The sequence below is a fragment of the Passer montanus genome, unplaced genomic scaffold (genome assembly GCF_014805655.1).
Source record: "Passer montanus isolate IOZ18808 unplaced genomic scaffold, ASM1480565v1 scaffold2, whole genome shotgun sequence".
NCBI lineage: Eukaryota > Metazoa > Chordata > Aves > Passeriformes > Passeridae > Passer > Passer montanus.
Genome location: NW_024366591.1, coordinates 24,351,043 through 24,378,434, shown reverse-complemented (window position 1 = coordinate 24,378,434; position 27,392 = coordinate 24,351,043). Strand labels below are relative to the sequence as shown.

The 27,392-nt window shown below is 37.4% G+C and overlaps 2 protein-coding genes across 3 annotated transcripts in view; one reads left to right on the top strand and one right to left on the bottom strand.

The window, feature by feature from the left end:
* The window catches only part of AKAP7 (A-kinase anchoring protein 7), an 85,379-nt gene that overhangs the window by 18,441 nt on the left and 39,546 nt on the right, over window positions 1-27,392 (top strand). For both annotated transcript variants that reach the window (XM_039707212.1, XM_039707211.1), the window contains exons 5-7: window positions 516-676; window positions 7,299-7,411; window positions 17,543-17,687. In XM_039707212.1, coding sequence (XP_039563146.1) covers window positions 516-676; window positions 7,299-7,411; window positions 17,543-17,687 — 419 coding nt within the window. The remainder of the gene's footprint in view (window positions 1-515; window positions 677-7,298; window positions 7,412-17,542; window positions 17,688-27,392) is intronic.
* On the bottom strand, window positions 11,812-14,247 carry MSH5 (mutS homolog 5). Its single transcript, XM_039707210.1, has one exon. It carries the CDS (start codon window positions 14,245-14,247, stop codon window positions 11,812-11,814), a length of 2,436 nt encoding a protein of 811 aa, XP_039563144.1.

Here is a 27,392-nt window from a genome sequence, read left to right as displayed (position 1 = left end):
AATAACAGTTCTTCATGACCTTAATTGTAATTTCCATATAATTTTATCATTATATATGTAATGTCACATCTGTTTATAATTTAATTAACACTGTAGTAACTTTGACTGAAGAAGAATCTTAGTTAAATCTTAGTTCATCTTAGTTACCTTAAGGACTGAGATAAACTTTTTTATGGAATTACACCCACTGCTAAGTCTCCCTTTATTATTTGTTTGGTTTTACAGCACAGTGTATGAACCACGTTACCTTTATAAAAAGGTGGTAGTAATAATAATAATAATAATAATAATAATAATAATAATAATAACAACTGTATTGATAGATTTACCTTTATAAAAAGGTGGTAATAATAATAATAATAACAACAATAACAACTGTATTGATAGAAAGTAGTGCAAAAGTACTACAGTAGATAATAAATTGGTACTAAAAATATTTGTTGCATTTATTAATATAATGATTAATAGCAATATTAACAGCAGAAATATATTTGACATTTCTTTCCTCTCAACAGAGCAGTTGGTGCTCTTTCAGACAGCAAGGTTTTTATAGATGATCTCCTGAAAGGAAAAAGAGTGGATTTGTCTTTTCAAGGAATTGATCACTTCAGAAATCAAGTTGGATTTGTGAATTTGGCAGAAAATGATCATACAACACTACTTAAGGAAATAGCAGGTACAACTTGTCAATCTAGTTTAAGTGTTGTAAAGACTTCTCAACCTAAATAAGAGTGGAGCACAAATATAAGTTGGTGCTAATTTAGTTAATATTAATTTACCTTTAACAACTGTAAATGCTACATAATTAATTTCCTAACCTACTTTGCATATTTCAAAATGATGTGAAATAATTACAGACAGACAGTACTGTTCTCTAATAATTTTTTATTTAGTATATGTAAAAATAGTAGTGCAAATTTGTAATTGGGATGTAAAGACTCCATGCTACCTTGTTTTGGTCCCATTTTTATCTGTCTATGAGTCTATACTTAAACTATGTTGTTTACAGATATTTAATAAAAATTCTCAAAGAACAGTACTGTCTGTAATACATTGGTGTCCTTTAAAACTATCCCGGCAATTCCAACTATTCTTTGGAAAGATTCTTTAAAAGAGTTTTTCAGTATTGATGAATTATCTTTTGTGTTCTGAGGAATGTAAGGTCACACCATTTTTTAATAGAGCAATAACCCATTTTGCAGAGTAGCAAGGACTGCTGCTGTCACACTATCTCTTTGCAGTCCAGTACTGATGGAAAAATTGAAAAAGTCTTCATTAATACAGTGTTTTCTCTAGCAATTCATTAGTTGCATTTCTGAAGTGCAGCTGGTTTGACCTTTTACAAAGACCTTAGTTGAATTTATTAAGGAATCACTGTTTTGCTACTTCAAGATTATGTATGGCTTCTGCTATGTTCTAAGGTGAATTTTGATTTCATGTTGTTATTTTGTGTTGTACATCAATGAAAGAGAAGTATTGACAACATAGTCAATAGAAAATAGATGAAGTTAAATTGGCTTGTAATGCTAGGAAACCATTGAGTTCTGTAAATTATATAGAGAAATTTTTTGATGATAACATCTGAATGTGGTCATTGCGTGTCTGCTAATACCAGTGTAGATGTAGGTTTGCCAGAGAGGGAAGTCCAGGAAAAGCAGAGCTAATGTGAATCTTCTGTTTGTTCTGATTTCCTAGTTACTTCCCAAAAATCCATTAAAAGACATTAGCATCATTTAATTATCTACCAGGAATAGTGCCAAATAGTGCCAAATAGTTCTGACAGAGGTTTGAGGAGTATTTTGATAACTCTTTGTCAAAGTGTTTTTAGAAATTGTGCGCTTACAGTGACATATACAATTACAGGACATTTAAAAAAACTTTCTTTCTTCTGCTTTGCTGCACCACAGAACATTTGAAGGACTGTTATGGTTTAGACCCAGCTGGCAGCTCAGTCCTGCACTGCCACTCACTCACTCACTCACTCTTCCCCGGTCATTGAGGGGAGAGAGTTGGAAGAGTAAAAGTGAGAAAACTTGTGGGTTGACATAAAGACAGTGTAATGGGGAAAGTGAAAGCCATGCACTCAAGCAGAGCAAAACAAAGAATTCATTCACCATTTCCCATGGGTAGGCACATATTCAGCCATCTCCAGGAGAGCAGGGCTCCATGTATAAGAGTGACTTGGGAAGACAAATGCCATCCTCCTTCATTTTTAATTCCCTAGCACTATATATGCTGAGGGTGATACAGAGAGAATGGAATAACTCTGTGGTCAGTTGAGGTCAACTGTCCTAGCTGTGTCCCCTCCCAGCTCCTTGTGCACCTCCAGCCTGCTTGCTGGAGAGGTGGGCTGAGAAACAGGAAAGTTCTTGGCTCTGTGCAAGTGCTGCTCAGTAGTAACCAAGACATCCCTGAATGATCAAACCTCTGTTCAGCATAAATCCAAAAAATAACCCTGTGCTAGGTACTATGAAGAAAAGTATCCAGCCAAAACCAGCACAAATACTAAGTGAATTTGGAAAAAGTAATGAAGTGCTTGGTTTTTATTTTGATAACTACATTGTAAATGCTATTGAAGCTGATAAAAGTGAATAAGTGAATCCTGTTTTTTTTTTTTACCTACAGGACTTGCAGAAGTTGATTTTATGGATTAGTGATGAGTTTTATGGTCTGACCATGAGCGGGAGCTTGTATTTCACAAACAGAAAAGTTACTCTTCTGTTGAGACATATAAATATCTCATTTGCTTTTGGTCCTTTGTTTTTAAGAAATGTTGATTTTATTAAATTATTATTAAATATTTTAATACAGTTAGGACTGAACTGTAATACAACAGTCAGGTTGACATGCAGTACAACTACCTTAGTAATTTTCTTTAACTTTAGTTTTGTATAAATGACATTTTGTGTAATCTTTTTGAATTGATTTTTCCTAGTAGTCCACACTAGAGAGTGAGAGAAATGAAAAGTGAATCATACTGCCCATCTTCTTCTCTAGATACATTACAGCTTCACTTAAGCATAAACGTACATGCCTACCATACCAAAGCAATCTGACCCCTCTGTGCAGCCACATGGAGAATTCAGCTGTGGTAAAATTAACATTTTTACCTCTGCCAGATAATTTTTAGTCTATTTAGCTTGCCCATGAAGTTTACTGTATAGCTACATAACTGTTGGCAGAAAAGATGGGACCAATGGCAGGCATGGGGCTGGAGAGGAACAGTCTATTCTGACAAGGATGATAGTTTAAAGCTCATCAAGGATGAGCTTCTTTAAAAATCGTGAATCCACACATTTACCATCCATTTGAGGGTGAATTGCATTGCCCTGCCTTCAGGCACCCTTGGGAAATAGTTTAATTCAGTTAATTTAGTTCACTTTAGTTACAGATGGCTGAAGCTATGATAAATGAATTTTGCCTCTTGTCAGTTGTTCTTAGCTCATTTCACATGATGAAAAAATTAGGAAGTCAAAGGTATTGTAATTTTTCCATTAGAACAACTGATTTGTATAAAGTGAACAAAAAGGTGGCAGTCCAAATTGCTGTTGTTTAGTTGGGTGGGACTGGAAGTATTCTCTGAAATAATGATATGATTCTCTGAAATCATACTGAAAACGAGGACAGCAAATGCTCTTAGTTTTAATCTACATTCTTTTTCATATTGTGCTGCCTTACACTGAATTACAATAGCTCTGATAAGTAGCTCATTGAAATGAAGCAATATGCTTACTGTGATTTAAAAGAAGGTACTATCACCCCCTTCTTTTTGTGGTCATAACAAACTTGTAGGAAGTATTAGAATGGCTTGAAGCCAGTCTAAGAAGAAAGTTTTATTAGGAAGTTCTACTTATGTTTCTTTTCCAGTTTAGGACTTTACCTTCACATTGTCACTGTCATGTAATGCTGACCTTATGTACTGACATGTGCAGGAAGTGGGGCTTGCTAGGCCTAGCTGCTCCATGGATTGTACTTCATGAACGAGCTCATCTTTCTTATGTATATGTGTGTGGTGATGGAGAGAAACAGAACAACCCATGCATAGTCCTGATGAGTGCTTGAAATAACAGTACAGCTTGCTGATACATGGCAGTGGTCTGGGACAGTGACAGCTCACTGTAGAAAAGTCTAACTAATACACAACCAAGGAGGAATGCAGGAACTACTAGGAAACTGGCTTGACTCTAGCTTATCTTTTGGCCCATCTCTTAAAAAACCCTAAGAACTTAATGATTTTAGCACAGCTTAACATGATAGTTCTAACGGTAAGTTATCCATGCTCAGCTTTTCTTCATTTCCAAGTGTAAAGTAAAACAAAAAAAAGTAAAAAGACAGAATACTGTTTCTAAATTACAAACCTTTTAATTGAAGGAACATGGTTTTGAGACAAGCAGAAATTAATAGCCTGGAAATAAACATACATATGTAGCAGGCTTCTATATCTAATGAAGTCTTTGGAAAGAAGATGGCCATTTGTATTACAGAATATGGCTCAATAAGCAATTTTACTATGAATTGTTCTGTATGGATCTAGCTGTTGGATTTTTGAGCTTTTGCCATGTAAAGTGGTTCTGAGTAAGCTTCATATATCACATTTCCATTCTAATTAGAGGGAAAGAGTTGTCTAATGGATTCAGCTGCATCCAGTGTAAAAGGCAGATGACATTCAGTAATTTTGACATTATAAAAATGAGGCACAAAATGATATTACAGAGTAATTCAAACTGCATGAAAGGCAGTCTGAAAGCTGTCCAAAAACTTGTTCCAGGAAGTCATTGAGCTTGTAAAAATAACTTCAACATTTCTAGGGTATACTTTGAAGCTGCAAACATCAGTCAGCCTGAGGCTAATAAAGGAAAACATAGATTTTGTTTGATTTTTCAGTCTAAGTAGTAATAATGTCTGGAGGAAAGATGGAGACTACTCATTTGTCAAGACTCCTGGGCATTGTCTGTCTACTTTTCTCATCACTGGCCTCCAATTTCTTTCAGTTTGGGTAATCTCCATTATAAACTTTAACTTTTGTGTATTTGCCAGTCGACAAATCCACTTTTATGCTGTCTCACAAGTCTAGAACTTTCTCTTGCCCACAGCATCCACTTGTCCTTTCCAGTTTCTGTTAAATCCCTTCTTGTAGCCACTTCTTCAAAGAGCTTCATGGATATTAATAGCATTACATTATCTTGTAACCTTCCTGTGCTCTCGGGAAAACATTTTATTTCTTTTTTTCCCCTCCACTTAGATTTCATTCTAGTTTTCATTATTTTTGAAGAAGGAAGCATTGTGTTAATTATGTTTATAAGTTGCCTTAACCAGTAACGTCACACTTTCTGTAGATGTTAAATTCTACAAAACTGGGGCTATCTGTAGTCCCAGCAAGCCCAATGTCTTGAGCCTGTGATGTTTAGTATGTCTGTGTCATGACAAAGCTGTGCAAGAAATCTGATGCCCCTGAGAACATGTGTAGACACACACCTACACAAGTAAAACTGTTAAGTTTAAAACTGCAGTCTCTCTGTGTGTGCTTTTCTCTTCTGACCCAGGATTTCATTGCTTTTTCTTGATTGTAATTGCCAGGTATGAAAGAGGATTTTGGAAAGATAAATCGAACAGGTATCGAACAAAGCTATTTTACACAAAACGAAGACAGGCAGGCTGGTGGTTCTGTTCAGCAGGGGAAAGTGCAGGTGCCCAGCTGTCCCAGTCACAGCACTGTGTGAGGATTGCGTGGGATTGGTCTGTCCTGCTGACATCCCTGGGTTTGCAGTCCCGTGATCACAGGCACAGTGGCAAACCTCTGCTCTGATACTAAGCTCTTCCCGGAGTTAGGAGGGGACACCTGGAGAGGTGCAAATCTTCATCAGCACAGATCCTAATTGCAGAGTGTCAGATGAGACTGAATGGCCTAAGATGTGATGGCAGAAATAAAAAGGAATTTTCAAAGGGGGGAAAAAAAAAAGACTGCTATGCACAAGACTGAGTCAGAACATCACATGGTAGTGTAAACATGGGTCTGATAAGATTTACCCTTTGCTGGAACATCAACATCAATCCCAAATTGTGCTGCTCAGAGAAGGGAATACAGGAGCCACAAAGCTCAGTGGGGATTCAGTGTAAATGTAGAAATGTCTCCCACAGACAAAATTTAAAATAATACAAGTAGGTCAGCTGTATTTGTGTTGTTTGTGTTTGCTTCCTGATGTGATGCTTTCTTCCAGGTGTCAGAAAAAGGACTGTTGAAGCAAAAAATAATATATTTAAGTGAACATCCATTGTTTTTCTAAGGGCTGATTAAATTTATGTGATAGGATTGATAATTTTTCCCCTATTTTGATTTTAGTTTGATTGTATGAGTGAGCTAGACCTATACCTAGTGAAAAATTAGAAGTTGTACTTGTAAAGAAATAAAAAGCTTAAGGTTTTGCATTTTTTCTGGTTTTCAGCAATAGAAATACACTATTTGCCAGTAGTATTTTTACCACAGGGTTTTTCAATTTTATCTAAACCTTTTTTAAAACAGAAATTTTTCATGTTGAAAGTATTTCATCTAAAAAAAAATAGAACATAATTCAGAAGTTACACTGAAATTTATTTCCAAGACATTAAACATTACATTGGGCAGATGAGTTGAAAAATAGTAAACTAGGTCAGTACTGTCGAGTGATTTTGGCCTGAACTATAAACAGATAAAAGTAGGAAAAAGTAGATTAAAAGTAGGCAATTAGCTCAGAAAGCAACAGTGAAGCTTTAAAATCCAAGCAAGAATCATCAGCACACCTAACATGTTCTCTAATGCTGGCATGTAAATCCAGTGCCAAAACTTGGAGCTTTCACTTCCAAATTTCCTTTGGTCTGAGTGGTTGATTACACAAATAGAGATAATAGAATTCACCACAGAATACTGTTTTTGAATTGAGAATTCTGTTACATACTCAGAGTTTTCCTGAAGTTTCCCACACTTCTATTGAGAGTGACTCCTCAACATTGCTGATGTTGAGTTTCTATTTTGATAGCAAAATCAGACAGCATGAAAAGCTTTCTAACTGCCATTATTTAACTGATACTAACTGCAGATATTTCACATGAAATATTATATCCATTTTCACATGAAATAATATATACCTCTGAAGAAATAATATGTACCTTTGAAATTAAGTAGAAATCTTCCTGCCTTTTTGTACTCATCATCTTATTTCTTTCATGTGAAGGACCCATGACTAAAATTACATTTGAAAGCACATTTTAAGCATTATATTTTGTAATATCTTTGTATTTATGTAATTTTCTCCTCCTGTCAGAGACTATGACAAAGATATTTCAAGAAAAGGGGATCATGGCAGGAGAAGAAAGAGCTTTTAAACCACATCTGACCTTCATGAAGTTGTCAAAATCAACAGAGCTACGTAAGCAGGTGAGCCCACATTTCACATAGCTCAGCAGCAATCTATGAAGTTTAATTTGGAGATGGACAGTGTTGTTTATGCTGTAGCATCATATTTGCTACTTTGCAACGAGCTGAAGAGGTAAGACTTTAATACTTGGTTTTTAAAGAAATAATTAATGTGTCTGCTGTATAAGCAATTCTGTACTGTAATTTACCACTCTTGATATTTTCAGTGCAGTAATATCATGGTCTGTTTTCTGCTGGGAAATTAGGCAAGACCAAAAGATAAAAGTACTTGTTCAGAATTGCAGAACTCCCATTAGGGGGTAGATTGTATGCAGGCAGTTTGTTTGCTGAGTTTTGTTACTGTATAGGAGAAAATGAGCACATAAACAGCAGAATTTCTGTTTGGATTATGCATAGTAGGCAGTTAGTTCCCTACTGAATATGCTTTGGTGAATTTCAGAGTAATGAGGAAAGCTTATATTAATAAATGTATATAATATAATTTAATATATCTTCTATATTCTCTCTTGCAGGCAGTTATTTCGTGCCTGTTTATTTGGGTTTTTTTGACAAAATACACAAATACATGAAAATAGGACATAACTGTAATTAATATATATATAAGCAATACTAGTGTACCTTTTTTATTTCATGCTGTAATTTAATTTAACTGTAGTACTGTATTATTTAACACAAGGTTAAATACATTGTCTATACATTTTTTTTACTGACATTTTATAGAATGTTTTATATGATTCTTTAACATTAACTAGGAAAATAATTTTTGGAAAAAATATTTTAAATAAGAATTAAAGTACATAAAACTAATATTTTAAGTTGATTTTTCCTTAATAGTGGGTTAAAGTTTAATTATTAAACTTTAAAGCTTAATTAGAAATATCTCTAAAAATGCTGAAGGTGCATGCTTTAATTAAGTAGTATTTTTAAATCAGTAGAAAGAAGGTAGTGAGATCTGAGATACATCAAGAAAATTTGAGGGTATGTGTACTTGTTCTAAAATAGAAATAAATACAGCCACAGGATGCAGGTGGTATATGATAGATATTAAATTTTTAAACTCACAGAAGCTTTTGCTTGAAATGACAGTTGGGTTTTTAAAATGCTAATTGTAAAAATGCACAGATCTTCTAGAATATCAGCTGTTCAGTGATCTAACTGGTTAAAACATCTGAGACAATCAGGGTGGGATTTTTGCTATTCTGTATTTTTTCTGGTTTTTAGCTGGTTGGTTGTTTCATTTACATTTATCTACCTTCCATGAAATATTAGCCAGGATATATCCTTTCTGTGTTCTGATATTCACTGCTGCTGACAGAACCAGGTCAATGTCATTCCAAATCATCTTCCTGAGCCCTCCATAATGCTGGATAATGCATATGATCTACTGCATAGAAAGGTTCTATGTATTAAAAATCTGTCTATTTTTCTCTGCCAATTCAGTGTGAGGCATAAGCATCAGTCTTTACTATAATTTTTTCTTTCACTGTGTTCCTGCAGTTAGTTAGATAGTTTCATGCATTTATGGAAAACAGTAAATAAAAATATGTATCATAACAGGAATAATTATTTGGCAGTACATTTTAGTACGATGTCTAATTGCATTTTCAGATCTTACAACAATATGAAAAGCAAGAAAAGGGAAGTGGATGAAGGTTACATGAGAAAGCATATAAAAGAGCATATAGTACTGAAGTGGTTGAGTATAGTTCTCAGCCATAGCTTTATATAACTATATTAATTTATTTTTTAGATGTAAGCCTCCTTATTTGAAACAATATTCTGTTAAGTCACCCTCCTCTCAATGACATCTAAATTCCACCAAAGTTATATTTTGGGGGGAAAAAAAAATCTGTTTTTTAAACCTTAATATAGCTGCAGTCATTTTGAAATTTATATATTCTGTAGAGATTTTAAGTTTTCCAAAGTGAAAAACTGTATTTACAAAGCAAATAGTTTGAGAATTCAGAACTAGTAAAGATCTCAAGAAATCAGGTCTTCACTTTGAAGGCACATCATTAAGCTAACAATGGTAAATCTAAAAAACTTGGAAACATATATTAATAAAGGATAGAAGTGTGAAATAAAGTGCATTAGAAAATAGCTATCTGGTTTACTGTACCGCCTTCAGCTTCTCAAATTAAAGGACTTATTTACCTACTCAGAAGTGGGACCAACTTGTTCTTCATGCTTAGTTGGACATTTCTCAGATTAGATGTGCCACTGAACACTTCCCTAAAACCAGGAGGTGTAGTGTGCTATAGATGTCCTTGTGGAAGGAGACAAAAAGGGATATAATTTACTTGCTCATGTTCAGCTATTTCCAGAATTATTTGAATGAGGAGAATCCTGGGTTAGTGTCATTATCTTCTATGCAAAGAACCTAATGAAGCACAATAAAAGAAGCAACTGGAGTTTTGCATTTGAAGATAAATGTTTCTGTTCCTTCTTCCCTCACTCACCCCCTAAGTTGACCCCAGTCAGACACAAGCCCTGTGTCTTCCATTTGTCCAGATTCCTATTTATTTCAGGGTGTGTGGTGAGGCACTTCATAAATGCTGTATGATGTTTGAAGGTGCTTTGATACCTACTACTGTCAGAACTGCAAATGCTGTGAAATGAATTTCATAAGTAGAATATGACTGACATATAAATTGCTCTGATGGCATCTGTTTAATTAGTGCAGAGTATATCCCTAGCCTAGACAGTGGTTGACAACAAAAAATGCCAAAATTATAAATCATGTATCTTTTGTATATTATATTCTTTTGTACGGTGTATCTTTAAAATGCTGCATGTATAGTTAGTAAAAGAGAATATACTATTGAGAAAAATATTTGTATTTGCAACACTTCTGAGTATTGTTCAAGGCCTGATTCACAGCTGCCGTTCACTTCAATGGTATCTTCATAATGATACCAGATATTATGCAGACAGTATTATTATGATTGCACTGGAAATAGCATTAAATGCACAATTCAGTAATTTATCATTGTATCTTTTAATGTTAATTATGTTAAACTTCTGTCACTTTCCAGTTTCATACAGAAATAGCATAAGGTACTTATTTGGTAATAATAATAGTTTACGTTATCGTCAAGGAGGAAATTCCGCACTGGAACAAACCCAAAGCAGTGTCTCCAATTTCAGATCTTTTTGATGTATACTGATACTCATCTTTTTGCTACCTTCAACCAGATATACCAGATAACATGTTCAATACTCATAATTATGAAGGGATTTAATTTTTTTTAAATGTAAATTTTCTCTCAGTTTATGTGACATTAATATTTTTGGCTTCTTGAAATGACATAGATGAGAGATGTAGTATGTCTTTTGTTTGCCATAATGTAAGTGGTTAGAGCAAGTTTTGGCAGACAATAAGTTATCTAATGTCCCCTCTGTCTTATTTACATGAGGAATCTCAGGCACTTGCTTGGCTGCAGGAAAGGTTATTGCTTTGATAGTGTTTAGATATGGCTCTTGCATCATTAATTTGTTAATGAATTTTTCTTGCATATGCATACATAAAATACTGTGTTCAGTAAAGATCCTCTACATGATGAGAGAAGTGAAAGGGAATCTTCCCTTTCTGGTATTAATCCTCAAATGTTAATAATTGAGAATAGAATAGGAAATGTGAATTTCTCTCTTAAATTCCTAGATTTGTAATTTCGCCTTTATACCAGTGTGGCGCAGACACATAGTATGCATGATACAACTGTATCATACAGAACCTTAAAGAAGAGAACAGTTCTCAGTAAAGCTAAGGTATTTTTATTTATCAGTCCCAACTGAATCTGACCACCAGCATTCCTTTTATAACTAACTCCTGGGATCTCTGGCATTTGGACAGAAAAGCTGGTATAAGAAAGCCACAGAGCCATTAAATCCCTCTGCATTGCCACTTATGCCAGCCTCTCTATCAGTGGTTTTTATCGTGACAATTCTTAATTGTTGGTACAAGAGTCTGAGCCACATATTTATTTGGAATCTTTTATGCTGATTCTAAAATGGCTGAAACCGTCACTTTGGCACAATATGAAACAATAAACACGTTCCTTTAATAGCCTTCTAAGAGCAGTAGAAATGTGTTGTGATTTTTCTGCAGTGTATTTTTTTAATCTGAGGTTCCAGCAACAGGGACAGAAAATACATGAACTGAGTGACCCAACAGCTGGAAGAGGTTCTTAAAATTCTTCCTCTTCATACACTCATCGATACACCATATTGCAGGGATATGTAAGTACTTGGTTTAAACAAGAAGAAGGAAGGACATAACCACAGATAGTTTGTTATAAGCTAAATGTCCTGTGAGGTGTCATGGCATAGTGATCATTCTTTAAAGTACCAGACTTTCCATGGCAGATATGATGCAGTCTATGTATTTACACATACCCTTGCTACAGGACTGAGGCTGCAGAAGGCAACACTTCTTTAGACATGAACTCTTCCAAGTCCACCTGGGGATCATCAAGGTCTATGCAAAGAAACTTTTCCACAACAGACTTGCATTTTTCCATCCTATCACATTTTGAAGGATGATCAAGACATTTGATAGGTTTTCCATTGCGAATCAGTTCTGATACTTCCACTCCTCTTTCAATAATTTTGGCTGGCATTCCTGCTAATGCAGCAATATTGGCAGCATGACTAATGGTGGACATGCCCTGTTTGATCTGGTAGAAAAATATCAACTCCTCTCCATCCTGATGGGTCTCCATGGTCAGGTGTTCCAGAAGAGGTGTGTCAGGCAGGAGATCTAGCTGCATTAAACTGTGAAAATTAGTGGAGACAAAGACCTGTGGACACTGTGCTCCTTGTCTGATCCAGTACCTCAGGACAGCAGCCAGAAGGGACAGGCCATCCAGTGTGTTGGTGCCTTTACCAAACTCATCAATAAGTACCAGGGACCTCTCTGTGGCATTGTTTACAGCCTTGGCAACCTGGTTAAGATCAATCATGAATGTGGAGAGCCCTACAGAAACTGATTCCCTACTGTGGATTCTTGTGTAAATCCCATCAATTACTCCAATCTCTGCCTCTGCTGCAGGGACATAACTGCCGATTAGAGCCATGAACACTATAAGACCTACTTGCTTTAAGTAAATACTCTTTCCAGAAGAGTTGGGCCCTGTGATGATCTTTATTCGTCTGGTAGCCTCACCACTGTCCACAGGATTGGCCACGAAAGTCTTTGCACATAGTTCCATGAGCGGATGCCTTCCGTCCTTGATGTGGAAGCCGAGGCGGTGAGTAAAGCGAGGGCGGCAGTAGGCGTTCTCCCGCGCCGTCGCTGCCAAGGCTAGCAGCACATCCAGGTGTGCAGTGTACTCGATCACGCTGTTAAGTACTTCAGACTTCTCCAAGATCCTTGTCTGCAGCTGGTGCATGATGAGTGTTTCCTGGTCTCTGATCTCACAGTGCAAGTCACCCAGCAGGCTGTCTAGCTCCTTGGTCCGGGCACTTCTGTAGTGCAGTTTATCATCTGACAAGAACATGAAGTCCAAGCCTTCAATTTCAAAGTCAGTCTTATCCACCATATTTGGTAGCCGTGGAATGGAGAGAAGGAACCCAATCAAAGGAATGTAGATTACAGCACAGAAGGGAATATGATTGTCCAAAGTCTCTAGTTCTTTTTGTGCCACTTCTGTAAGGAAGTCTGACAGTCCCATCAGCTTTTGTTTCTTCTCATCAATCGTGGCATCTACATTGGGTCTAACAGTGAAGCGGTTCTCGGAGAGGCTGCCTTCAAAGTCTACCACTTTGCTGATCAGATTAGCAATGTAGTGCAGATCATCTGTGAAGACACGTGAAATAGTCTGAAAAAGTTCAATAGTGTTGGGCAAAGAACGACACGTATCTCTAAGGCACACTGCATTGTACGCTGTCTTATACAGTGCATGCCAGTCACTAACTTTTGTGTTGGAAAGAGTCATTCTCTTTAAAATAAGAGGCACATTTTTAATATTCTTGAGGCAGTTTTGAAGAGTGAGGACTGTTTCATGGTTCTGAGCTAGCAGGAAGAAGTTGATAACATCCAGCCGTTTGTTCAGCTCTGTCACGTTACGGGTAGGTCGTGTGAGCCACAACCTCAGCAGTTTTTCTCCCCATTTGCATCTGCAACGGTTTAAAATTCCAAATAAGCTAAATCCTTCTTTTAGTCCACTGGATAGCTTGTACACAGAAGGATGGATATCACTTTTAAATATCTGCAGAACACAGTAAGTGTCTTGGTCCATATTCACAGTATCTGATAGCACAAATTTTTTAAAGGCCAAAATAGGAACTGCTATACTGCTGTCTTCAAGTTCAACTCCAACCCTTCTTCTGTCTAGAAATTTAAGAAGGCCTCCTAAGGCTCGTAGCATGAGTGGACTCTCGAAAGGGATGATTGAGGACAAATAGAGAATTTTCTCTGTGGCAGTCATGTGAGATGGGATAAATGGAAATTGCCTAGACAGGATCCGTTGCTTGCTGACTTCTAGACCAAAATCTATGTTGGGAAACAGGACAATTTCTGGTTTTCCTATGTCTTTATCACCAGCAGTAGCTGTTAGGTTGGTCAGGAATTTGGCAATATTCTCGTCCTGTTTTGCACTGGTCACTATGCATTGAGGGTTAAGTTCCCCAATCACTTTTTGCAGTAGCTTGAGATCTTCATTGTCAGGTATGTCAGGCATGAAGTACACTGAGCAATCTTCTGTATCATAGTAAGTAATTGCCAGCTGCCCTGCGTACCACAGAACAGACATATGTGTCTCTGAGCTCTCTTGCTCCTCTTGCTCAGGCCCAGGCACCGGTGGCAAGGCACAGCTCGTGGCTGATGTGGCACTCATCTGTTCGCAAGAGGTTTTTTTATTCACAACTCATCCAAAATGTCCTGAGAAGTAACTTTAATTGACAACAAGAAGTTAACAGAAAGTCACTCTTCCAACCCTGGAGAATCTAAGATGCTACCAGGAATTGACTACAAATGTTCAAGTGAAAAGACACAGCCAGTGACTACAGCCACTGTTGGCTTCCAAGGAAGGAGTAATAGAGCTACTAGCATTAAAGTTTTTCTTTGTATCCTTTATTTTTTTTAAGTCTATGTAGACCCAAGTACCCATAAATGCAGTGACATGCACAGACATATATATCCATGCACAAAATCATCCTCCCTCAGAGGTTCGTGACATGCACTTGGGCTGACCATGGCTTCTCTCAGCAGTGCAGCCCCATAGCCTGGCCATCCTTTCAGGGTCACAGCCCCATATTTATGCTGCAGCATCACATAGCACCAGTTTATATAGAAGCTCATAAGGGATGGGACACACCAATCCCTGTCAGCACCTCACTTCCAATCCTCTCTCTCTTCTTTGCTCCCTACTCACCCTCCTCACCACAGACAGGCAGCTCGTCTCAGCTGCTGCTCCTCCCTGCAGCCCAAAGTCGTTGTGCTGTTCCCTTTCCCTTCCTCTCCGTCGGGAGGGCCCGTCAGGGGCCCGGAGCCGCCTCTGCGCGGGGCCGCGCCCACAGCGGCGCTATGGCGGCGGGCGGGAGCGGCCCTGGGGCCGCGGCTGCCCCGCCCGGAGGAGCACCCAGAGGGGTGCTTGGTTGTGGCGTCTGGCACATGGAGCCCGGAGTGCTTGCGTCTCTGCTACCTGCGCTGTCCCCACTGGAGCCTTCCTGCCCCTGCTCCCGAGGCTGACTGGCAGTAGCCACGGGGACTGCAGGAGATTCAACTGCTGGGATAGCTGGCTGCACCTTCCCAGAGACACGGGCAGGAAAACCAGACATTGCAGGGATGCCAAAGGCATTCTCCTGGTGCTCTGGCGGTCCTGCAAGAGCTCTTTGTGCCGTACCTCTCCAGACTTCATTACTCGTCCGTGTCCTTTACAGGCATCATCCATTACAGAGCTTCCTCGAGAGGCAGTCTTCCTCCTCCCCTTCCAGCACCAAATGCTTCAAATACTCTTGTTTCTCACCCTCCCCCATTACAGCTTATCTTATTATCAGCATCTGTACTATTCCCATGTGGTAACAACTTTTGTCTTGCATCTCTACTGTTCCAGACCCTTTCAGTTAAGAAATGAGCCATGACCTTCCCATGTGCCTGCATTGCTTCATCCTTTCACATCTCACTGCAAGCAGCACTCCAGAAATTGTTCCAGTTACTAAAAATAGCATCATTTTCCCATGGCTGCTTTTCCAAATACCTTTCAGTAGTGCATCACAAGCACGACTCAGTTCCTTAGTATTCAACATTTGATTCACACCTTAGCAACCTGTCTTTGACAAGCAACATCCCAATCTCTTGTAAATGTTGTTTTTTTTTATTGGAGCATGAAGTTGTGATTTTTATCTTTTCTGCATTTCATTCCAGAGTAACTCAAGGCTTCACATTTTGGCAAGTGTTCTCCTGGCTGAAAAGATCTTTTTTTATTACTAATTGATGTCTAACTGTATTTCCTAGAATTGTCAGCCAAAAAGCAAGGAATGATGATTTAATGTCAGAATAACCTTAGTACATAAGGACTAGTCTAACCATAGAACATAAAATGTTAAGTAATTACTGTGGGAATGGAATAAATGTAGACTTCCACGGAGATTTAGATTCCCAAATTTCCATTTCTTGAAATGAAAAGCATAGACCACTAGATGTCATCATTTCAGAGATTAAGGAAATGAGAAGACATTTGATCTTCTCTAACGTAGCCTTTACTTTTCAGACTGATGAGTTGCCGAGAAACCACAGGCAAACCAGGACTTTGCAGCCATTGGGGATGTAAAGCCGAGAGTCCAGGGTGTTGGCAGGTTGATTGTGCAAATGCATGGGGTGTGTGCAGGGGGAGAAGCTGGGGAAGAACACAAAAGAGGAGTGGACAGTCCAGGCTTCAAAAGGGGCCAGTCCTGTTTAAAATGAGGCTCGTGGGCATGCCTGTCCAGCTGGTTGCCAGGGGCAAATGTCTGTATGCTCCCCAAACTGTGTGTGTGGGAGTGCAGGTGTTCACTGCCAAAACTCAAGCTGGGCCAGCCAGCAAGTGGGAGACCTGTGGGCTCAGTGATGCCGACAGTCTGGGCAGGGGTCCTGGGGGAACAGAGGGGCCATGACAGTGCTTCAGGAATGCACAAACGTGAACACAGACAGAAAGGCATGTATATCCTACATGGCTGACCTTCTGTCCCTGCCAGGAGCGACCTGCCCTTGTGTCTCCTGTGAGCCCCATGTGCAGGTGCTGGTGAGGGCAGTGGCATCCATGTAGCCAGCCATGTCCATGTCCTTTGAGCACTTGTCTCTGGGAGGTGAAAGCAGCAGGTACATCCGTCAAAGACTGAGGCTCCTCTACGCTGGACTGGACTCCAGCAGCCAGGCAGTAGGGAACACACCAGCAGGGGCTGGAGCTGCTAGAGGCTCCTAATATTCCTTAGCATAGAATAATGATATTTAAATAGCAAACAGCATTATTGGGAGGTAGACTGAAAGAGAAAAGACTGAATTGCTGCAGAGATCATATATTTTTATTGACAATGAAATGGAATGAGGACCCCAAAACTCTTAAAATAAGTACTGAAATGATGTTTTCTGAAAATATCCTAACAGAGTATTTATTATGTTCCTCTTCATATATGCAAAACTGCACAATAATTTCAATATTATAAATCCCGGTAAGTTTTTCAATTTACTAAGATAAAAGAAGTCTTGTGCTGGTAAAATACAACCATTTCTTCCTGTGGGCTGATTTTAATGACTCAGAAAACTGACCTTGATGACCATTTGAGATTGTTCCTAGCAGCAGCGTGCCCAGTGATGACTGCAAGAATAATTGCCAGTTATATGTTCCATGAACACTGTTGCAAACCACTGGAAGTTGAAGCAGTTCTAGCATTGTGTATGTCTATTTGTTTCCTACAAGACTGAAAAAGAAGTGGTAGAAAGGAGGACTAATGCCACCTTTATTTTATTGTTATTTTCTGCAGTAGACAGTGCTTCCCTAAACAGAAGATTTGGCATATGATTATTTCTGTATTTGTTTTGCCTCTTCAAGTAGTTTCCATACTTACTGTACTTATGGTTAAAATGTAAACTATGGGAATTAGATATAAAAATTCAGTCTCCAAGTAGAATGAATTTTATGTTGCTTTTTAAAGGTGAAAAAAATTGACTCTAGTCTGTATGAAGATTTCAAAAACCATTATTTTGGAGATGAGATCTTGCACCGCTTTGATCTTTGCTCCATGTTGAAAAAAAAGCAGCCAAATGGTTACTACTACTGTGAGTCCTCCATTGTTTTTGGTAAGTACATAATAATTTTCTTCTGGTCAGTTGCATCTCTGAGTTATATGTGCAAAAAGCCATTTTTTCTGGAGTGTGTGTTAGGCAATTCTTATAAGATCCATGGAGTCTGACAGAAGCCTCTCCTTCAGCCTTGGCTCTGCAGGAACTCTGTGCAGTGGTTCTCACTGACAGCTAAAGTTTTTGTTCAATTATCTATCTCCAGAATCCCGTTCCATTTCTCATCCTAAAATGAGTGTTTAAGATAAGTGAGATGTATCACTCTACAGAGCTGCTCATCTCTCTCTTGACTTTAAAGACAGGCTGTGTGACTAAGTCAGATTAGACACAGTACTTACAGATGATTAAAGCTAAGTGAAATGTCTCTGCTATGGCAGAGATGTGACCTTACTTGGACTACATTCATGTACAGAGAGAATTGCAAGTGGTACCACAGATTTGATAATAAGTCTTCAGAATACCATTAGACCTTAAACATTGTTCTGACACCTTGCTAGATTATTACAATGCTAGAAATCAGAGTTGTGTTTTCCTGCTTTGTCTGAACAGAAATACCACTGTTAGTGCTGATTTGAGGACTACATGTAGGGTTTTGGTGACGATTTGGTTTCGCCCTTGTGGTGACTACTTTGTGCTGCAGCATTGCTGCTGGAAGTGCTTACTGGTCGTGAGGAGTATTCTGACGACTTTTAATTAAATACTTAAATATGCCAGGCACCTCACAAATTCTAGTTGCTGTTTTGTTTGTGCTTAGGGTCACCTTTATTTAGCTTAGCTGAATTGTTACCAAAAAAATCAAAAGCAGTACGGAGGAAAAAAGTATAGGATGTGGCAAAACTATTGCAAAATCCAGATCAGTCAAAATCAAAATGAGATACATTTATACATATTTATTTATCTATATATCTGTCTTATCATATTTATTACCTTGTGTAATGTATGTCTCATAGTTATGTTTATCTTTGTGCATATAAGTATATATATATAATGTCTTCTGTACGTGTTTGTGCATTTAAATATTATTTATATGCATCCAAATTACTGAGAAAGAGAAATTACAGGATCATTTAACATGGTATAAAATTTTTGATTTGGATGAAACTGAGGCTCTGCTATTTACAAATATTCTTCAGACTATTCTGGAATATGATTAAGGAATTTGGTATATAACTCATTACAACAAAAGAATCTGCTTAGTAGTATATTTGGTAGATATGTCTTTCCCAAACATTTATTTAAATCTGTCTTCTTGAACTTGTCTTGTTACTGACATCTCAGATTGCTAAAATGAGACAGTCTTTCAGCAGTGTTTTGAATGTGGGTCCCATTAAATGGTTTACAACAGCAATCAATCAACCAGTATTCAAAGCAAGAATCAGATGCTTGTTTGGCTTTAACTCAATTCCAGTATGACCATGTGTAAAGAATTTATGTGTCATTTTCATAGTCCAAACAGAACTCTTCTTTGAATTATTTTTACATGATTACTACATCTTTCTCTAGCAATAAAGAAAATGGATGTTCTTCATTGTTAGTAGATTAAGAAAGGGCACTATTATTATCCCCATTTTTTTCAGTTCTATTTGGATTAGATGCATCTTGATGTAATATGTGCATTTAATTTCTTGGTTTTGTATATGTTAATATATATTCATTTAAAGCATATAAGTGAAGGAAAACACTATATTGGAATGGAGTTTAAATGACTTTGATTTCAGAGAAGAAGAAATTGTATTTTAATGAATTTTGAAAAATTCCTTCTGATGTGTTTAAAATGTGATTTGAATAGGGTTTTTAGTAATTATAGGTAGATAGGACATTAAAATGGGGGGTTTAATGTAGTTCTATTAATAAATAAAAAAGAGTGAAGTTTGAAAACTACTTAATACAGAAAAAACACTGTATCTAGGTCTAGTTCTTCTTACATGTACGTGCACTCTGGCACTTATCTTTTCCTTCAAGTACACAGAAATTACAGAAACAGAATTTACTTGTTACCTAGAGGTTGGTCAGTGTTGAGTGTTTCGCATTTAATAAGATGAAAAGACCTGAAAGGGGATCAGAATTATGTCAGAAGTCCATTCACAATGGAGACTTGCTTACTACCATGTCCTGGCAGCCAGGAAGGCCAAGCATATCCTGGGGTGTATCAGGCACAGCGTGGCCAGCCGGGCAAGGGAGGGGATTGTCCTGCTCTGCTCTGTGCTGGGGCAGCCTCACCTCAAGTGCTGGGGGCAGTTCTGGGTGCCACAATGTAAAAAAGACATTAAAGTGTTAGAGTGTCCAAAGGAGGGCAACAAAATGGTGAAGGGCCTTGAGAGACAGCCATGTGAGGAGCAGCTCAGGTCACTCTGTCTATTCAGCTTGGAGAAGAGAGACTGAAGGGAGATCCCACTGCAGTTACAACTTCCTTGTGAGTGGAAGTAGAGGGGCAGCTACTGATCTCTCCTCTGTGGTGACCAGGGACAGGACCTGAGGAAACAGCATAAAGCTGAAGTGAGAGAGGTTTGGGTTGGATACCAAGAAAAGGTTCTTCACCCAGAGGGTGGTTGGGCACTGGACCAGGTTCCCAAGAGTAGTGGTCACAGCCTGACAGAGTTCAAGAAGCATGTGGACAATGCTGTCAGGCACATGATGTGGCTCTTGCGCTGTTCTGTGCAAGGCCAGGAGTTGGACTTGTTGATCCTGATGGGTCCCTTCCAGCTCAGCGTATTCTATGATTCCATGGCTAATAAGTGTCACAACACATATCAGCTGCACATTTATTTAAAAGTGTGTTTAAAAATAGGGGAACCAAAAGAGATTGATATGAATAAAAGGCAGAAGTACAATACTTGCTGAACTGCATCAGTGTACACTGCGGGTAATCAGGCTTGGACAGGGCGTTACAGAGCAGCATCCACTAACTTTACCAGAGCCTGCATCTGCATCAGAAGCTTTCTCTATCTGTGTGCCAGCCCCACAGGGTATGTGTTCAGGAGTTAAACATTGGTGTGATAGTGAAGGTAATATTAAAGCTTCATCTTCAAAGTAGAGTTCAGTTTGCTGTTTAAAGCAAACAAAACAGCAAGGCAACAGTGTCCTTCTTTGGACTACCCAGCTCATGGCAGCTGTTGTATGCCACCTCAAATCCCAAAGAACATGAGTGAATGCTGGAATGAGTTGAGCTTTTCAATATATATTCCTTGACCTGAATGATTGGCCAGTTTTTGATATTGTGGTAAAGATGTTCAGTAGATCCTCTGACTGTCAGAAGGAACGTTATGTAAATCTTATGTCAAATATACCTTTAGCATTAAGTATCTCACTTAAATATTTTCAGGATCCATTAATAAAGATTGTTGTAGACTTGTTTCAAAGAAAATTGGTTTGTAGTATTAAAATGTAAAATGAGATTATACACATTAAAGAAAGTTATCACATGCCAACCTGTTTTCTGTGATGTTTCTTCTGAGTGGCTTGTAAGAAGTTTATACATCAGACTTCCCCTGTGCTGTCTCTGAAGTAGAGGAACTTGAAGAAGTCTGTTGCTGGGTGGAAAAAACCCAGCAGATTACTGTTACTTTCTGCACAGCCAAAATTTATGTTTCTGGAATGTGGACCAACCTGGAGATTAAAGTGCTCTTACAGTCACCCTTAATCCTTGCAATATAGCAGTAGCAATATGGAAAACAAAATATCAGACTACAAACATATGGTTTATCTGCATAAAAGCATAATCATATGCTTCTTTCTGCTCAAGTAAAAGGCATCTCAAAGAGATGCCTTTTTAAGCAGCAGAACGCTAGTGGATCAATTTGCTTTTCAGTGGATCTGTGTACAAGTTTGGTGTCCAGTCTGACCTTGTCACCAAGGTCATTCTGAGTCTCTCTGAGATGGGACACACCTGCAGAAATTCACTCTTCCGATCCTAAATGGAGTGTCTAAGGCAGGATCTAAAAAGCGTCTATGATAACCAAGCTGTGAGTGTAAGATACACTGCTTGAGCAGTTATTAATATTTGTTCATTAACTTCCTTGCTAATTCCATATGTGTGTATATTAAAAGATACAAGTTTTCAACTAAATAGCAAAAAGTTGTGTTATATTTGCAATCTTTAAGTTTCTGAGGAAGATCAATAACATTGTGCACAGAACATGTTCAAAAAAAGTAATTCTGCCAATTGCTGGTGTTAGGCTATTTAAATAATTTAGGTAACATTTTTTGATGCTTTAACAAACCTGATTAGGCTTTTGTGGTGCAGTTTATACTTCCACATTACATTGTACTACAGCTAGCCAGACAGCTGCTCCGCACCCATGTCTCAAACAAAGATTAAGATACTTCTGATAATAAGTTTCATATGAGCCCTCCAGATGGAAAACAAGTTTGTCAGCATAGGTTTGGGAATACCCACAGGGAAGAAAGAATTACAGAAGAAAGAACAGAAGAAAGAACAGAAGATCAATATTTCTGTACCTGAAACAGAAAATAAATATGATAGTGTCACTTCGAACTCTGAATAATACTGAGAAGAAACAGAAGACTGAAAATAAATGAATTGGAAACCAATTCATAGTTGGATAGATTGTCAACGTACCTCAGTCTGCTCTTGATAAAAATGCAAGTAGCAAGCAAAAAATGCAGTAGCATTTCTCTTTCATCATCAAGTATGTAGACATTTCAAATACAGTATGCAGTATGAAGTTTTGGCAGTTTGTCTGAAAGCTTTTTATAGTGGCACTGTCTTAAGTGAAAGAAAGATTTCCATTTGTCTCCTGTAGATGCTCTCCTGCTTCTCTGTTTACTGGTGGTTTGACCTCAGTGTCGTTGATTTTATTTGTATGGCAATTGAGCATTTTCTTGCTTTGGGAACAGCAGTGGTAAGCAGGTAAATGCTGCTTTAATTGTCCACATTCTACATCCAGCAAGATTACACATATTATGTGTTGGTTTGTTTTCACCTTCCTTCTTAATTGCATGACAGTGAATCCCTTTTTGAAAAATAATGGTACATTTTGTGTTGTACCTGTTATTAGCCCTTCTTTCCTCTTTGTAATTTCAAAATACCCTTAGGCTTGTTTCTTTAATTTCCTTTTCTTGATAGTCTATTTGTAGCCTAGCTTCTACTTTCTCCACCCTATTAGGTTTTGAGTAACTGTTTTTGAGATTCTTATGTATCTGTGGCACTTCTACCAAATTTAAATTAGTTATATGGTAGTCATAGTGCTTCTGGATAAAAATGTCTTGGGTTGTTTCCCAGGGGCTGTTTCTTAACATTAGGAATTAGTAATTAAGTCACTGTGTTGAGTTTATCCAGAACTGCTGCAGTTTTGTGCATGCAGTGTGCTGAATAAGTGTTTGCCTAAATAAAAAGCCACAGGTATTACATGCTGATCAGTAAAGTCTTTCCCTGAAGCACTGTTTCTCAGCTGAGTCATGTGGTAGAATATTGACTTATAAAAATGGTTCTTTTAAACATGGCAGAGAAAAATTCACATACTGGTTATTAAGAAGAAGCCACATTCTTTATGGACACTAACTACAAAGTAGTAATCCAAGGGTTTCTTACACACATCAAATATTTTTTTGATTTCCTAATGACAACAGAGTAGTGCCCTGTTGATTCCTTTTCAATACTTCTGCATTAGAACTTGATGGATAGGCTCTAGCAATGTATCTCATCTTGTATTGCTACACTGGGCAGTTGCTTCTGTATTTGGTAATTTTCTGCTATTGATCATTAGTATTGCATTTTTCATAATGAGATAGCATCTTTATATTAGTTTTGTAATACCAGTTATGACCTAAAAGCTGTATGGATACTTACTGTGTCTGGATAAGGAGAAGAAGCTAATTCAGAGGGAGGTAACTGATACGGTTTGAAAACTGAAATTTTTATTTCAGAATAATATTTAATTGTCCTGTGGCAAATTCTAATATTTGAGCTTTAATGTTGTCAAATGTATGGCAAACACTGTATGAGACAGTGACAGGGAGCTTCAAAGACAGGAACATGATTTTTAGAATTCAGTCATTCATCTCCTTCCTAGTACTGAAAACAAGCAAAAAAACCTTCTAATCACTTTCTGTGATAATGAGATTTATTTTTTGTATTTGATAATGAGATTTACTGTATTGTACGGGATCATTTGTGCTACACTGTTTTTAAAATATCATAATGCAATTCTGTTCAAAAGACTATTTTCCTTTGTTTTTCAGCAAAAGAGTATTTGAAGTAGTGATGTGTTTTTATGCCAGAGCTTTTATCAGTAATTGAAAACAAGTCAAAATAAGTTTTTCCAAAATGGTTTTCAAAAATATGTGCAAACAATGGGATAAAACTGATGAAGTAAATCTAACAGGAGAGCACAAAGTCTTACTTGATGCCAGTAAGATTGTGATTCATAGCTGAAAATTTAGTTGAGTATATGAAAAAGGTAGAATTGATTTTTCACAACAGAACATAGTGTGCTATAAAAAAATAATTTAATAATATCCAGAAGATTTTTAGTGTCTTAAGTATTTATGCTTTAAAGATATTTTCCTCAGCAGACTTTGGTGTTCAAGCAACTAATTTATTTCTAAATTTAATATATTAAAAATTCATTGAAAATGCATAAAGCATTGATTTCAATATAACTTAATTGCAAAAAAGTAAACAGACCACTTAGGTGGTGCAGAGTAAACTAAATATGTAATATTCTTTATTGAATGGATGAGTAAATGTATAAAATTATTTCATTGAATGGATCAGTAGAAGATAATTAATTTGTATTCTTAATATTTTGCTAGCTAGAGAGGTGTTTTTGTTGATACATATTACTTGTATAGTGTTGGCGTCAAATAAAAGCTATGTTTGATTTACCATAATCAAATTGCACTCTTTCCGCAGTTTCTGAGCAGACTTTTTCAGTAGTTTGAAGGACCTGAAATGAAAGGACAACCAGTTTTCCATTGTTCAAATGTCACCATTTTTTAGTTGTTTCTGGTTAGTGTAGAACTCTTACCCAGTTTGCAGCACAGTCCCACAGTCTGTAGGCTTCCTACCTAATCCTTATGAGGTATTCTAAGATAAGATATGGTTGCAGATCAGGAGAGGTCTGTATCTCAGGGATTATGACACATGCTGACATAAAAATGCAGGTGTTGGGGAAAAGGGCTTGTTTTGAGTAATACCACAACTTGCATTTCTCTTTCATGACAGTACTCAGCAATTTATAGAAACAGGTGTTTCTAGGATAGAAACAATAGTTTTCTTATTCTGACTGTGCATAAAATATTTTTGAGGCCCCTAGTATGTATAAAAGTAGGTTCTTTTAGTGAAAATAATTTTAAGATAAAATGTGACAGATTTTAAAGATGCATTGTTAATGTGGCTTGTATTGTCATTTCTTGTTTCCAGCAAAACCACAATGTGCTGTTTCTGATGGAAGCAGTAGAATGTAAGAGAAAGATTATATCAACCACAAGCTAAAACATGACATCATTATTTTAACAGTAGCCTGCCAAGTTACTTGGTTTTAATCTGTCCTTAAACACAACAAAGAGTGTTGTCACAGTACCTGCTGAATATATAGTATGTGATCTTCTGTTTTTTCAGTGAAGATAAGATATTTAAGGTCTGCATTAATATTTGATGACAGCTAAGAGACCTGAACCTCCTCTCTGTTTATAGGACAGTTAGGCATTTATGTTGGGTACAAAAGGTTGAAGATGTCACTCAAGCAGTAAAGACCTTTCTGGGAGGGTACAACATGCAATTCACAAACTTGTTTCTCTGTTACATATATGAAGAGTTTTCATTTCTTAGTGAAGTATATCTGAGTCTGTGGACCTTTTTTGTCAGCCATACAGCCAGGGACAGTCCAGCGTTGCATTAATGCCCCTGCCCCACATGTACCAGAGGATGTGGGGTTTTTCCACTGCCTTTCATGCTAGTGGCAATTCCTTACCTGTTCCATTGCAGGACTGAATGTGCTAACCACCCATGGCACAAGCCATGTGGTATTACACCAGAGTTTGGTGTACCTCGCTCTCTTGTGCTATGGAAGTGACAGGGAGAACTTGGGATCACATGGAGATGACAATGCTAAATGCAGCTGTTCTTCCTGCTTCTCAAGTGTGTGTGCACCACTAGGCTGATGCTATAATCTTTAGATATGTACTAATTTCTGTACCAGCATCAGCAGCTCAGGAGGTTTACATGGCCAAAGCTGTGGTACCCAGGCATAGATTGAATATGAAAATATACTCATACTTACCAGACATACTTACAGACATCTGAAGGTAGGCTTCCAATATTTTAACTTTCTAAACATGCGTACTGTTTCTTTTCTGAGACAGTGTGGGTTCACACTGCTTGCATTCTGGGCAAATATGCTGGCATCTGTGGTTGCCAGAGTGCTGAGCTTGACAGTTTCAGTTGGCAGCACAGATTTCTATTCACCTGGATTTGGATCAGCTGTTGGTGCAGCAAGAGTGTCCTCTCTAGACTGCATTGTTTTACTTTAGGTAAATAGTTTACTTTCTGAAGTCCCAAGACATTACAGTTGATCCATACTTTTAAAAACCTCTGCTGTTACTTCATGTTTTGCAAAGAGCAGGTTTGACTTACAGAATTCTGAGTAGCCATCCATAGCCTAGGGATTACACCAGAAAGTAATTGCTGACTGAAGACTGTTTGAAAAACCTTTTGCCTTTTAAATCATTTATTTAGAGAAGCAGTGAAAATGCCACAAATGAATTTTAATACCTAGGCTGCCATAGCTTTTTTTTTTTTCAATATTTAAGATGTTTTGAATCAGAAACCTTAGATACTGAACTTTATTGTTTTAATCAAGAGAACAAACAAAAGCCTTTTTTACACATATAAATGCTCCTAATTAAATGCTTTTGGAAAGTGGGTCAAGCTGAGCAGGAACAAAGCACTCTCTTATTCCAAAATAAGAGTGTTCACATATGGAATTATTCAGAAACAGCTCTTAGTACTTTAAAATTCCCAGGCAGTGCTAATCTGTCTTATCTTTCAAATGCAGGCAAGCTCTATAGTTTTCCTTCCCCATTCGCATCATATTGGACTCAAAGCATATTGGATGTTAAAATTTTTAACCACTTGATTAGGTTGTTACAAGAAGGGCAGATTTGTTAGTGTGTCTTTAATATTAGAAATGTTATTTTCACATGAAAGCAAGTAAAAGCAATCATTATTTTGCATGGGATGTATTCTTTCAGATTATTATGTTGAATTCTTTATGATCTTCATTATTGGTAAATTCAGCTTTCTATGCATTGTAGTTTCTTTTCCTGATGTATACAATGTCTCAAACAACATATCATCTACAATCCAGATTATGGTTACACTATTTCCTCGTTCCGGTTGTCTTGCAGTTATCTAGTCAGAGCTTCTCTTTTAAATTTTTTTGTATTCCCAGAAATATGCAGAGTATTTGGTTTAACTTTACTCATAATTCATTACTTGGGACTGGTTTGAATGTACTTGGTGGTTATCTCTAGTCTTGGGATAACTTTTCTTAATTTTTGAGAACGCAGAACACATGAAGGTATGCAGTGTCTCCAAATGGAGTTTGAAACATTATAGTACAACTCTTTCTATCTAGGCATAAAACCCTATGCATTTCAGAGCAAACCAAAATCTATAATTTGAAATACAGATGTGTAAACCCTAATACCCTAGTTATTTGAGAACTATTGCAAATATTTCCC